Source organism: Eptesicus fuscus, chromosome 25 (genome assembly GCF_027574615.1).
Source record: "Eptesicus fuscus isolate TK198812 chromosome 25, DD_ASM_mEF_20220401, whole genome shotgun sequence".
In the NCBI taxonomy this organism is placed as follows: Eukaryota; Metazoa; Chordata; class Mammalia; order Chiroptera; family Vespertilionidae; genus Eptesicus; species Eptesicus fuscus.
Window position 1 is genome coordinate 1,626,783 of NC_072497.1, and position 13,218 is coordinate 1,640,000.

Consider the following 13,218-nt stretch of genomic DNA (forward strand, 5'->3'; position numbering starts at 1 on the left):
CCAACACCTCCCGACACGGCCATCAGAGCGCCTCGCGGCGTGCCGCCCGCTGGTCACCCCGCCTTCCGCTCTGCGGTGACCGCCCTGCCCCCTCGTTCCGAGACGCCCCTGTTCGGGAGGGCCGTGACACGCCCACACGCACACGCTCCGTCCGCTCCCTCTCCAGGGGCAGCTACCACAGATGTGGAGACTGAGGCTCCAGGAAATCCGGGGCCTAATGCGGTAGCCACCAGCCACACGTGGCTGTTTAGGTGTAACTCCAGCCTGGCCGGTGTGGCTCCGTGGTTGAGCATCAACCCATGAACCAGGAGGTCAGGGTTCGATTCCCGGTCAGGGCACATGCCTGGGTTGCGGGTCCATCTCCAGTATGGGGCGTGCAGGAGGCTTCTCTCTCCTCATGGATGTTTCTCTCTCTCTCTCCCTCTCCCTTCCTGTCTCTGACATCCGTAAAAACATAATCCTATCTAATAAAGAGGGAATATGCAAATTGACTGTCACTCAGCCACAAAGATGGCGGCGCCCACAGTGGAGGGTGGGGGTTTCCGTAACACAAGATGGCTGCATCCACAGCAAAGGCCGAGTTCCCCTAACGAGCCTTAACGAGCAATCAGCAGGGACCTGCCCCCGTGGGGCTTGACGGGGGACCTCAGGCTGTTCCCCCCACCCCAGCACCGGGCCTGGGGACCTGAGGCTGTGCCCCCTGCCTGGCAGGGCTTGACAAGGGTGGGGCCGGCCGGGTCTGGGTCTCATGCGATTTTGAGGTGCATGCAGGTGGGCAAGGACTTGGCCTCTAGTTCCCGCGGGGCGCCCCAGACTCTGACAGGAGGGAGAATTTCATAGACATTTTACTAATTTTCTTTCATCTCTGACACTTCTATTCTAGAGAAAGGGCAGAAAGCAATATTACAATATTTCCTCTAATCAATCCCCTTTTAATGTGCACGAATTTCGTGCACCGGGCCACTAGTTTTAAATAAATAAACATAGCCCTAGCCAGTGTGGCTCAGTGGATAGCGTGTTGGCCTGCAGACTGAAGGGTCCCGGGTTCGATTCCCGGCCAAGGGCACATGCCCGGGTTGCGGGCTCCATCCCCAGTGTGGGGACGTGCAGGAGGCAGCCGATCCATGATTCTCTCTCGTCATGGATGTTTCTGACTCTCTCCCTCTCCCTTCCTCTCTGAAACCAATAAATAAATTTTAAAACAGAATGGTAACTTTATAAAAATATAAATAAATAAAATTCCAACTAAAGTTAGAAAGTCCGTTGCTCGGACACGCGAGCCGGGTTTCCCGTGTCCGTGGCTGCAGGCGAGAGGCCACGTGGCGACAGTGCAGGCAGAGCGTGACCGTCACCCCGAAGGTGTGGGGGTGCTGGTGCCGGCCACGCACGTCTCCCTGGTGGGCGTGGGCCGGGCAGGATCCCAGCCCAGAGCGGCCCGGCCCCAGGCTGTGCGACCTCCGCCGTCCCCCTCCCTGGAGGTCCCGATCCCGCGTCTCCCCCCGAAGCCGGCCGGGCGGCGGGAGGAACCCGGACTCCGTGGCTTCACGTTGCGCTTCCCCAGGACCCGCCCCGAGCCCCTCAGGCTGGTCCTCGGGGGCCCGGAGGGCAGGCCCCGGCCCGTCCCGCACACGCGCTGGCCCCGCTGGGTCAGAGCCTCGCTTGGCACGTGGGTCTGCTTTCCCCCGCCCGATGGCCCTCGATGCTCATCCTCCTCCTGACCCCAGAGTGGCCAGCAGCGTGCCCGCCCCGGGGAGAGGGCTGGGGGGCAGGGCCAGGGCCGCAGCAGCGTGGCTGTGGCGAGCCGGCCCGGCCATGGCATCCTCAGCCCCATGTTGGGCGCCTGAGGTGCCGCGCCAGCTCAGCCGGGTTCGGTGACCCCGAGAGGGGCCGGTGAGGGATGGAGAAAAGACCGGCAGGAGAAGGAAAGCTGGGTCCGGGTGGGACGCTGCCCTCTCTGATGGAGAGCCAGCGGCAGCACCACGGACTGCAAGCCGTGTCTTTATTGTATAGCCAGACTAGAGGCCCGATGCATGAAGATTCGTGCAAGAATGGGCGTTCCTTCCCCTGGCTGCCGGCACCGCCTTCGCTCAGGCTGGAGCCACCTTTTTTTTAAAAAAAAAAAAATTATTGGTTTTTTACAGAGAGGAAGAGAGAGGGAGAGAGAGTTAGAAACATTGATGAGAGAGAAACATCGATCAGCTGCCTCCTGCACACCCCCCACTGGGGATGTGCCTGCAACCAAGGTACATGCCCTTGACTGGAATCGAACCCGGGACCCTTGAGTCTGCAGGCCGACGCTCTATCCACTGAGCCACACCGGTCAGGGCCGGAGCCGCCTTTCCGCCTTCCCACGCTGCCCAGAGGCCCGGAGCATCCCTCCCCGCCCCCGCCATCTTTGTTGGGTTAATTTGCATACTCGCTCCTGATTGGCTGGTGGGTGTCGCGAAGGTACGGTCAATTTGCATCTTGCTCTTTTATCAGTGTAGATGCCTTGAGGCAAAGTAAGGGCGTGGCCAAGATGTTGACAACCTTCTCGTGGGTTTCGATCTGACTCAGTTACATGCACCTGAACTCTATCAAGCCCACGTCACTCAGCCACGTGGGGCCACGTGTTCGGACCATAGGTTCAAGCCGACAACTCTAGCTGTTGGCTATCGTGGTGCGGGGAGGGCTCTGCCCTCCACGCTGGGACTTGCATGTGGCTTTGCCATGAGAGGGCCATGCCCTCTCACTAGCCCGAGGCTTGAACCTGTCCACACGCTGTAGCCGCTCTCCACACGTGGCCGCTGGGGAGGAAGGCCAGGGTTTGAGCCCCTCTGCTTCCCAGGCACCCCCACCCCGTGCCCACGCTCACGGCCCTTCTGGAGGCTTCCGGCCAAACACAGCCTCGTCTGCTGTCCCAGCTTCACTCAGTGTCAGTGCCGCGAGGAGGGAGGGAGGGAGGGCGGAGGCCGGGAAATGGGCGGGCGCTCAGCTTCCCGGGGGGATAGGGGCCTGGGCGTGGCCTGGGAACGCAGCGGCAGATGGCTGGCCGGCCACAGGGCTCTGTGCGGGTCTGATAGGGGCTCCCGTGTGGGGGTGGGGCGGGGGGACTCAGTCCCCATCCACCCGGGAGCCACTCCTGCACCCCGGCCGGCCCGGCTCCCCCGGGAACAGAGCAAGCGGCCCGACCGAGACCATCACAGGAGTGAGGCTGGTGGGAGCATCCTGGGCTCCAGCCCTTTTTTTAAAAAAAAATAAAAGATTTCATTGATCTCAGAGAGGAAGGGAGAGGGAGAGAGAGAAACATCCGTGATGAGACTGAATCCTGGATCGGCCGCCTCCTGCACGCCCCGCACTGGGGATGGAGCCCGCCACCCGGGGCCTGTGCCCTGACCGGGAATCGAACCCTGACCTCCTGGTTGACAGGTTGACGCTCAGCCACGGAGCCACGCCGGGCTGGGCCCCCGGAGGTTTCAAAGAGGAAATAATACACAATTGTTGGAAGATTGCTGTCGTCGAAAACTTTTATTACTAAGTTATAGTGCCCTTCACAGGAAATAGGAGAGTTAATGATCGTGACCTCGGATGCGGCATTGCCTTTTTACACTGAGGGGCCAGACGATGATGATCTCTGAACGCCTAATCGTCTGGCCACTCCGTGTATGTGTGTCTCCAATGGGTCCCAAAAGGATTCTAGACTTTGGCTGGAGATCAGCCACCTGTCTGCCCTGAGCTTTCTATCAGCCGGTGCAAAGGGGAGAACTGATCAGGTGCACGATTTATAGTGTCTCTGATATCCAATCAATGAGGGGCTCAAGAGAAGGACACGGAGTGGCCAGATGATTATGCGTTCAGAGATCATCATAATCTGGCCACTCAGTGTGTGTGTGTGTGTGTGTGTGTGTGTGTGTGTGTGTGTGTATTAGAGGCCCGGTGCATGAATTCGTGCATGGGTGGGGTCCGGCCAGCCTGGCCAGGGGGAGGGGACATGGGCGGTTGGCCGGCCTGCCTGCTGGTCGAACTCCTGGTCGAGGGGACAATTTGCATATTAGCCTTTTATGCTATAGGATATACACTGAGTGGCCAGATGATCGTGCATTCAGAGATCATCATCATCTGGCCACTCAGTGTAGATAGAGCACAAAAGTATGTGATAAAAGTAAAAATAAATAAATTAAGATTTAAAATGAAAGAAAAAACAAACCTTTTATTCCTGAGGTGTTTGCTGACATTTTAATATTAATATGGATAGTATTGATTAACCCTTTGCACTCGGATGTCGAGTGTGACTCGACACGGTTAGCATTAGAATAAAGGAATCGAGAAAAAAGCAAGTGAGTGCAAAGGGTTAATATAATTAAAATAATTAATATTATTATGATTGATTGATTGATTTCAGAGAGAAAGGGAGAGGGGGAGAGAGAGAGAGAGAAACATCCACGATGAGAGAGAATCATGGATCGGCTGCCTCCTGCACGCCCCACACTGGGGATTCCCGCAACCCGGGCATGTGCCCTGAGCGGGAATCGAACCCTGACCTCCTGGTTCACAGGTTTACGCTCAGCCACGGAGCCACGCCGGCCGGGCCCAGCTTTCTGTGGGAAGAACTCTGCAGGCAGGCTGAGCGTGGGGCCTGGGCGTGGGGCCGGCCCTGGCCGGGGGGACTTAGCAGGTGTGAGGGGGGTGTCAGGGCTGTGGGTGGACACGGTCCTGGTGGGATTGGAGGCCCTCATAGCGGGACACGGCGGTCAGGGTCCCAGGAGGAGGTGCGGAGGTGACAGAGCGGATTGGGGCGATGCGGGTTGCAGCTGGAGGAGGGGCCCCCCTGCCAAGGGGCACAGGGGGGGGGGCGGGGGGTCGGGTATAGACACCGAAATGGACAGAGCTCCTCCCCCAGCCCCTCCCCCGACTGCCCAGGGCCCAGCCCTGCTGGCCCGTGGGGCTGGTTTGGACTCCTGACCCCCTGGCCGCTGAAGCCACACTTTCTAGAAGCTTCTGTGCCCGGCACTGGGGCCATCTGTGCGGCAGGCCGGGGAGCTGGCTCTGGCTCCTCGGGGGTGATTTCTTGGCCTTGCCGCGAGCCAGGTTCGCCGCTTTGAACTCAGGGGCTTCAGAGAAACACCTCCCCCCCCCCCCCACCCCGCTCCCCCCCGCCTCCCCCCCGCATCTGCAGATTCCAGGGCGTCAGCATCCTGAGATCCCGCAGGCCCAGCCTTGGGCGGCCCGGGCAGGCAGGCGGGCGGGAGGGGCCCCTCCTGGGCTGGGAGCGGGTGGGCCACGGCCTTGCATGTGGTCTGCGCCCCGGGGGGTGGGGAGGCCGGAGGAGGCGTGCGCTCTGATGTTCACGCCAGGCGGCGGCTGAGCAGCGGTCCAGGCTGCGAGGCCACGGGACAGGTGGCTGCTCCTGAAAGGGAAGGGGAAGGGCCCGCAGCCAGGTCGGCCGTCCCGCCAGGAGCCAGCTAGGGGCAGGCTAGGCCCCGGCCGGTGTGGCTCAGTGGGTAGAGCGCCGGCCTGCGGACCGAAGGGTCCCGGGTTCCATTCCGGTCAAGGGCACATGCCCGGGTGGCGGGCTCCACCCCCGGCCCGGGCCCTGGTCAGGGCTCGTGCAGGAGGCAGCCCATCGATGCGTCTCTCTCCCATCGATGTTTCTCTCTGTCTCTCCCTCTCCCTTCCCCTCTCTCTGAAAATCAATGGGCCCTGGCTGGTGTGGCTCGGTGGATAGAGGTGTGGCTTGGTGTGGCCTGTGGACCGAAGGGTCCTGGGTTCGATTCCCGGTCAAGGGCACAGGCCCGGGTTGCAGGCTCCATCCCCAGTGGGGGGCGTGCAGGAGGCAGCCGACCCATGATTCTCTCTCATCGTGGATGTTTCTCTCTCTCTCTCTTCCTCTCCCTTCCTCTCTGAATTCAATAAAGTATATTTAAAAATAATAATAAAATTAAATTAAAAACCAATGGGAACGTATCCTCGGGGGAGGATGAACGCCAACAACAACCCAGTGAGAAGCAGGCGGGGCCTCTGCTCCAGGGAAGTCCTGGGGACTGTGGAGCAGGCGGCCATCAGGCTGATAATCAGACACAGCTGCCCCGTTTCACGCTCTTGTCCCCACCCCGGGGTCGGGGGCGGGGGTGGGGCCTGGGGCACAGGCACAGAGCACCCTCCCTCCCCAGCCAGGAGGAGGGAGGGGGGAGGGAGAGGGAGGGCGTGATGGGGTCACGCGGGGCTGGTGAGCCCTGCGCTGTCCAGCGGGACCGTGCAGACACCCGGAGCCGGCCGCCGTGCTGGGCACAGAAGCTTCTAGAGAGCGTGGCTGCAGACGCGGAGGTTGAAGCCCGTCGGGCGCGGACGGGCTCGCTTTCATGAAGGCGGGCTGGGGCTGAATTGCTTTTGTTTTGTTTTTTTAATATATTTTATTGATTTTTAAAATATATATATTTCATTGATTTTTACAGAGAGGAAGGGAGAGGGAGAGAGAGTTAGAAACATCGACGAGAGAGAAACATCGACCAGCTGCCTCCTGCACGCCCCCCCACTGGGGATGTGCCCGCAACCAAGGCACATGCCCTTGACCGGACTCGAACCCGGGACCCTTCAGTCCGCAGGCCGACGCTCTACCCACTGAGCCACACCAGGCCGGGGCGGCGCCGCATTGTTGTGGGGGGCCTCACAGGGAGGGGGGAGGAGGGTGCGTCGTGTCCCTGCGAATCCCAGCCGCCGGGTGGTCGGGGCGCGAGCTCGCGGGGGGTGGGGGGTAAGGCCTGGATCACCCCCACGCGTCCACATGCCAGCCGGGGACAGGGCGAGAGCTGGGCCCCCGAGGGGGTGGGCGTCGCTTCTGCCCGTCCCGTGCCCACAGCAGCTGCAGGGCGCCCGGCACCTGTCTCTCCCGGGAAGCCCTGTGTCTGCCGAACACCCCGGAGACGTCAGTACCGCAAAGCGGAAGAGGGGCGGATCCGGGGGACAAACAGCTGTGCCGCCCCCCCGCCCCCCGGTCTGAGCATGTGTGGCCGGGGAGCCTGCTGTTGGCTCAGAGGCAGCCTCCTCTCCCTCGCTTCCTGCTGTGCAAAGGGCCTGGGGCCACCACACAGGCCGCAGAGGGAGCCCCGTGCGGGAGGGCCCGGAGCCCCGGGGGCACACGCAGCCCCTCTCATGCCCCCGCCCCCGCATCTGCCCTAGGGAAGCCCAGGTACATGCACATCGGGGAGGAGATCGACGGCGTGGACATGCGGGCCGAGGTGGGGCTGCTGAGCCGCAACCTGGTGATTGCGGGCGAGATGGAGGCCGGGTGCTACCCCTACACCAGCCACATCTGCAGCTTCTTTGACTTCGACACCTTCGGGGGCCACATCAAGGTAGGAGGGGCCTGCCCGCGCGGCCACAGCCCCCACCCGAGACTTCCCAGGACGCCAGGAGAGGGGCCGAGGCGGGAGAACCTTCCGGAGGGTGGAGAAGGCTTACGTACTAACCGCAGGCCTGCTGTCCACCCACCGGGACTGGGCACGAGAGAAATGGGGGCCAACAGGGGACGGCTCCCTACACCCCACCCACCAGCCCCACCAGCCACACCAGGTGCCAGGGAGCGACTCCCGACTCCTCCGACTCGGTCTCTCCTCCTCCCAGTTCGCCCGGGGCTTCTCGGCGGCGCACCTGGAGGGCGTGGAGCTGCGGCACATGGGGCAGCAGCTGGTGGGCCAGTACCCCATCCACTTCCACCTGGCGGGCGACCTGGACGAGCGGGGTGGCTACGACCCGCCCACCTACGTGCGGGACCTGTCCATCCACCACACCTTCTCGCGCTGCGTCACCGTCCACGGCTCCAACGGCCTGTTGGTGAGCGCTCCTCCCTCCTCCCAGGGGAACGGGCCTCGCGGGCCCTCCCGCCCTCCCGCCACGCAGCCGGCTCTCGGGTCACCGAGTCCAGGGCCTCGGGGCGGAACCACACGACCTCAAATGACAGCAGCCGCCAGCCAAGGAGGAGAACACGGGCTGGCTCCCGGCCAAAGGGCACCAAGACGCAGGGTTGTGGTGGTCCCGGGGGGAAGGGGGGTGCCCGCGTGGTGGGGAGGGTCCTCCCTGGGCCATGCAGTGGGACAGTCTGTGAGCCGAGGCGAGGGGACCACACCAGGACTGCTGTGGCGTCTGCCTGTGTGCCAGAGGCCTGTCTTGATTTGTACAGATAGTTCTTTTTTAAAAAAACAAAACACATTTTTATTGATGTCAGAGAGGAAGGGAGAGGGAAAGAGGGATAGACACATCCATGATGAGAGAATCATGGATCGGCTACCTCCTGCACGCCCCCCACTGGGGATGGAGCCCGCAACCTGGGCCTGTGCCCCGACCGGGAATCGAACACTGACCTCCTGGTTCCTAGGTTGATGCTCAACCACGGGGCCATGCCGGCCGAGGCCAACTTATCTATACTCATAAAAGGGTAACATGCTAATTAGACCAGGTTGACGGACATCTTCTGGTCGTCCTTCCGGACAAAGCCACCATGGTGGTGGGGGCCGAGGCAGAGGTGGTTAGGGGCAATCAGGCTGGCAGGGGAGAACAGTTAGGGGTGATCAGGCCGGCAGGGGAGAGCAGTTAGGGGCAATCAGGCCAGCAGGAGACAACAGTTAGGGTTGATCAGGCCAGCAGGGGAGGGCAGTTAGGGGCAATCAGGCATGCAGGGGAGAGCAGTTAGGGGCAATCAGGCTGGCGGGGGAGAGCAGTTAGGGGTGATCAGGCCAGCAGGGGAGGGCAGTTAGGGGCAATCAGGCTGGCAGGGGAGACCAGTTAGGGGCAATCAGGCATGCAGGGGAGAGCAGTTAGGGGCAATCAGGCCGGCAGGGGAGGGCAGTTAGAGGCGATCAGGCTGGCAGGGGAGAGCAGTTAGGGGACGATAAGGCAGGCAGGTAGGTGAGCGGTTAGAAGCCAGCAGTCCTGGATTGGCGAGGGTGCAGGCCAGGCTGAGGGACCCACCTCCCCCCCCCCCATGCTCGAATTTCGTGCACCAGGCCTCTAGTATTTTCTATAAACGTTTCCAACTGGACGGTACAGAGTGGCACCTCCAGCTTGTGATTGCTTTGGCTCGCACGGTGTTTAGAGAAACATGCGATCGTTTATTCTCTCAACCGGTCATTGTACGCTGCCCCGCACCCCCTTCACACCGACCTGAACTCACGCCCCCCGTGAACTTTACGACCGGATGTCCCAGGGGCCATGCCGGCCCCAGATGTGTTTCCTTTGGCCTGGACGCGGTGTTTAGAGAAACATTCAAATCCGCTCCCACGGTTTAAACACCGAGAGAGATTTCACATCAAAGCGGGGGGATCCCTGGCTTCTCTGGGCACGGCGGCCGAGCCAGCGGCACCAGACCCACCTTTCTGCCTGGTCCAGAGTCCCAGCTGCCCTGCTCGGCCGGCCTGCGTCCCACGGGGGCCTCGAGCCCACCGCTTCCTCCTGCGTTTCAGGAGATGCCCGGGGCCGGTGCCACCGTGCATTTGTGATGGTCACACTTGCTTTTTTTATCTTTAAAAACTATATTTTTATGTCAGAGAAGAAGGGAGAGTGAGGGAGAGAGAGAGAGAGAGAGAGAGAGAGAGAGAGAGAGAGAGAGAAACATCCATGATGAGAGAGAATCAGGGACCGGCTGCCTCCTGCACGCCCCACACTGGGGATCGAGCCCGCAACCCGGGCATGTGCCCTTGAGCAGAATCGAACCCTGACCTCCTGGTTCATAGGTCGACGCTCTACCCCTGAGCCATGCCAGCCCAGCTCTTGCCATTTTTTTAAATGTATTTTATTGATCTGAGAGAAAGGGCGCGCGAGAGAGAAACATCCATGACAAGGGAGAATCACGGATCGGCTGCCTCCTGCACGCCCCCTACTGGGGATCGAGCCCACAACCCGGGCACGTGCCCTTGGCCAGTTTCAAACCTGGGACCCTTCAGTCCGTAGGCCGACGCTCTATCCCCTGAGCCACACCGGTTAGGAGACGTGTCCTCATTAGCTTATCAGCCTGTGTGTCAGAGGCCTATCTTGAGGCAATCAGGCAGGCAGGGGAGAGCAGTTAGGGGCGATCAGGCAGGCAGGGGAGAGCAGTTAGGGGCGATCAGGCCAGCAGGGGAGAGCAGTTAGGGGCGATCAGGCAGGCAGGGGAGAGCAGTTAGGGGCGATCAGGCAGGCAGGGGAGAGCAGTTAGGGGCGATCAGGCAGGCAGGGGAGAGCAGTTAGGGGCGATCAGGCAGGCAGGGGGAGAGCAGTTAGGGGCGATCAGGCCAGCAGGGGAGAGCAGTTAGGGGCGATCAGGCCAGCAGGGGAGAGCAGTTAGGGGCGATCAGGCCAGCAGGGGAGAGCAGTTAGGGGCGATCAGGCAGGCAGGGGAGAGCAGTTAGGGGCGATCAGGCCAGCAGGGGAGAGCAGTTAGGGGCGATCAGGCAGGCAGGGGAGAGCAGTTAGGGGCGATCAGGCAGGCAGGGGAGAGCAGTTAGGGGCGATCAGGCAGGCAGGGGAGAGCAGTTAGGGGCGATCAGGCCAGCAGGGGAGAGCAGTTAGGGGCGATCAGGCCGGCAGGGGAGAGCAGTTAGGGGCGATCAGGCAGGCAGGGGAGAGCAGTTAGGGGTGATCAGGCAGGCAGGGGGAGAGCAGTTAGGGCTGATCAGGCAGGCAGGGGAGGGCATGCTTTATCCCTCTTCCCAGCCCTTGGAGCCTCGGCCGGAATGGCTCCAGCTGGACCTCTTTAGGCCCCACACTTGTGTCCGGCCCACCTCCACCCCCCCCCCCATGCTCCCTGCAGAGCCTGGGGCGTGGCAGGCGCCGTCTGCTGCGTGGGGGTACGTGGCGAGCCCGTGAGCCGCCGGACGCGGGTGACAGGCCCCCCTCGCCCCGCAGATCAAGGACGTGGTGGGCTACGACTCGCTGGGCCACTGCTTCTTCACGGAGGACGGGCCGGAGGAGCGCAACACCTTCGACCACTGCCTGGGCCTCCTGGTGAAGGCCGGCACGCTCCTGCCCTCCGACCGGGACAGCAGGATGTGCAAGGCCATCACGGAGGACGCCTTCCCGGGCTACATCCCCAAGCCCCGGCAGGACTGCAAGTAAGAGCCCCGCCCCCACGCCCGCGCCGACGCCCACAGCCGGCCCCGAGCCCCCCGCCGCTCCGAGAGGGGGCGCGGTCCCTTCCCCGGTGCCCGTCGCCCGTCTTGTCCCCGGAGAACCACGGTTCTCAGCCTCGGGCTCTCCTGGTGCCACGTAGTGCCCTCTCCTGACACCACGTAGTGCCCTCTCCTGGTGCCACGTAGCGCCCTCTCCTCATGCCACGTAGCGCCCTCTCCTGGTGCCACGTAGCGCCCTCTCCTCGTGCCACGTAGTGCCCTCTCCTGGTGCCACGTAGCGCCCTCTCCTGATGCCACGTAGTGCCCTCTCCTGATGCCACGTAGTGCCCTCTCCTGGTGCCACGTAGTGCCCTCTCATGCCACGTAGTGCCCTCTCCTGGTGCCATGTAGCGCCCTCTCCTGGTGCCACATAGCGCCCTCTCCTCGTGCCACGTAGCGCCCTCTCCTCGTGCCACGTAGCGCCCTCTCCTGGTGCCATGTAGTGCCCTCTCCTGGTGCCACGTAGCGCCCTCTCCTGGTGCCACATAGCGCCCTCTCCTCATGCCACATAGCACCCTCTCCTGATACCACGTAGTGCCCTCTCCTCATGCCATGTAGCGCCCTCTCTCCTGGTGCCACGTAGCACCCTCTCTCCTGGTGCCATGTAGCGCCCTCTCCTGGTGCCACGTAGCGCCCTCTCCTGGTGCCACGTAGCGCCCTCTCCTGACGCCACGTAGTGCCCTCTCCTGACGCCATGTAGTGCCCTCTGTGGTGTGGCTGCCCCTCGGCTCCCACGTGGGCCCCGCGGATGGCGTGTGGACCAGAGAGACCGCTCCCTCTGCAGCGGCCTTCTGAGCCCAGGCCGCTCCCTGAGACACGGCCACCGTCCTGCCTCCGGTTTGTTTCCCACCATCTCAGGCTCCACCCACACGCAGGCCCGGCCACCCACACAGCCAGGCCCAGGTCAAGTCCTGAGGCTCCGTGCACCCCCCTCCCCTGAGAGCAGTGGGTTTCAGATTAAAAAAAATCCAGGGTTTCCCGATCGCTAAGGGGCTCCTGGGAGCAGCGGCAGCGAGGCGAGCCCACAGGCCCCCTCCCCCCACACACGCACAGTGCGGGGCTGGCACCGTGTCTGACCCTGTCCCCCACCCCTCCCCGCAGCGGCGTGTCCACCTTCTGGATGGCCAACCCCAACAACAACCTGGTGAACTGCTCCGCCGCGGGGTCCGAGGTGAGCGGGGGGGTCTCTTCTTGGGAGGAAATCAGGGGTGCGGTGGGGGGTCCGGGGGGCTCCCCGCCAACCCTGAGGTACGTGTGTGCCGAGCCCCAGGCCTGAGGGGTGCCCTGGTTTTCAGCGATGGATGTGCCTGCGTCCCCTGGTGATCGTAGCCAATGGGAGCAGAGCGCACAGGTGGGATCCCTCAGCCCGGCCGCCAATCGGGACTGATCGGGGCCGGCCAGCTGCGGGGGAAGAGACTGTGGGAGGTTGGCTGTGGGTGTACACTGACCACCAGGGGGCAGCCCCTGCATTAAGTATCTGCCCCCTGGTGGTCAGTGCACGTCATGGCTGTTGGCCGGTTGTCTGGTGGTAACGGTCACTTAGGTTTTTATATATAGAGACTAGAGGCCCAGTGCACGAAATTCATGCACTGGCAGGGGGTGTCCCTCAGCCCAGCCTGCACCCTCTCCAATCTGGGAACCCTCTCTCGGGGGTTGTCCGACTGCCCGTTTAGGCCTGATCCCTAAAGTGGCAGTTGGACATCCCTCTCACAATCCAGGACTGCTGGCTCCCAGCTGCTTGCCTGCCTGCCAGCCTGATCAGCCCCTAACCACTCCCCTGCGAGCCTGATCACCCCCTAACCACTCCCCTGCCAGCCTGATCAGCCCCTAACCACTCCCCTGCCAGCCTGATCAGCCCCTAACCACTCCCCTGCCAGCCTGATCGATGCCTAACTGCTCCCCTGCCGGCCCAATTGCCCCCAACTGCCCTCCCCTGCCAGCCTGATCATGCCCAACTGCCCTCCCCTGCAGGCCTGGTCACCCCTAACTACCCTCCCCTGCAGGCCTGGTCCCACCCCCCCATCTGCCCTCCCTCCCCTGCAGGCTCGGTGGCCCCCAACTGCCCTCTCCTGCCAGCCAGGTCGCCCCTAACTGCCCTCCT

General features: G+C 62.6%; 1 protein-coding gene across 1 annotated transcript in view; it reads left to right on the forward strand.

Moving 5' to 3' along the window:
* CEMIP (cell migration inducing hyaluronidase 1) overlaps window positions 1-13,218 on the forward strand; it is a 141,666-nt gene that overhangs the window by 98,422 nt on the left and 30,026 nt on the right. The window contains exons 13-16 of the mRNA XM_054713239.1: window positions 7,156-7,331; window positions 7,600-7,809; window positions 10,855-11,060; window positions 12,219-12,288. Of these exons, the coding sequence (XP_054569214.1) occupies window positions 7,156-7,331; window positions 7,600-7,809; window positions 10,855-11,060; window positions 12,219-12,288 (662 nt within the window). The remainder of the gene's footprint in view (window positions 1-7,155; window positions 7,332-7,599; window positions 7,810-10,854; window positions 11,061-12,218; window positions 12,289-13,218) is intronic.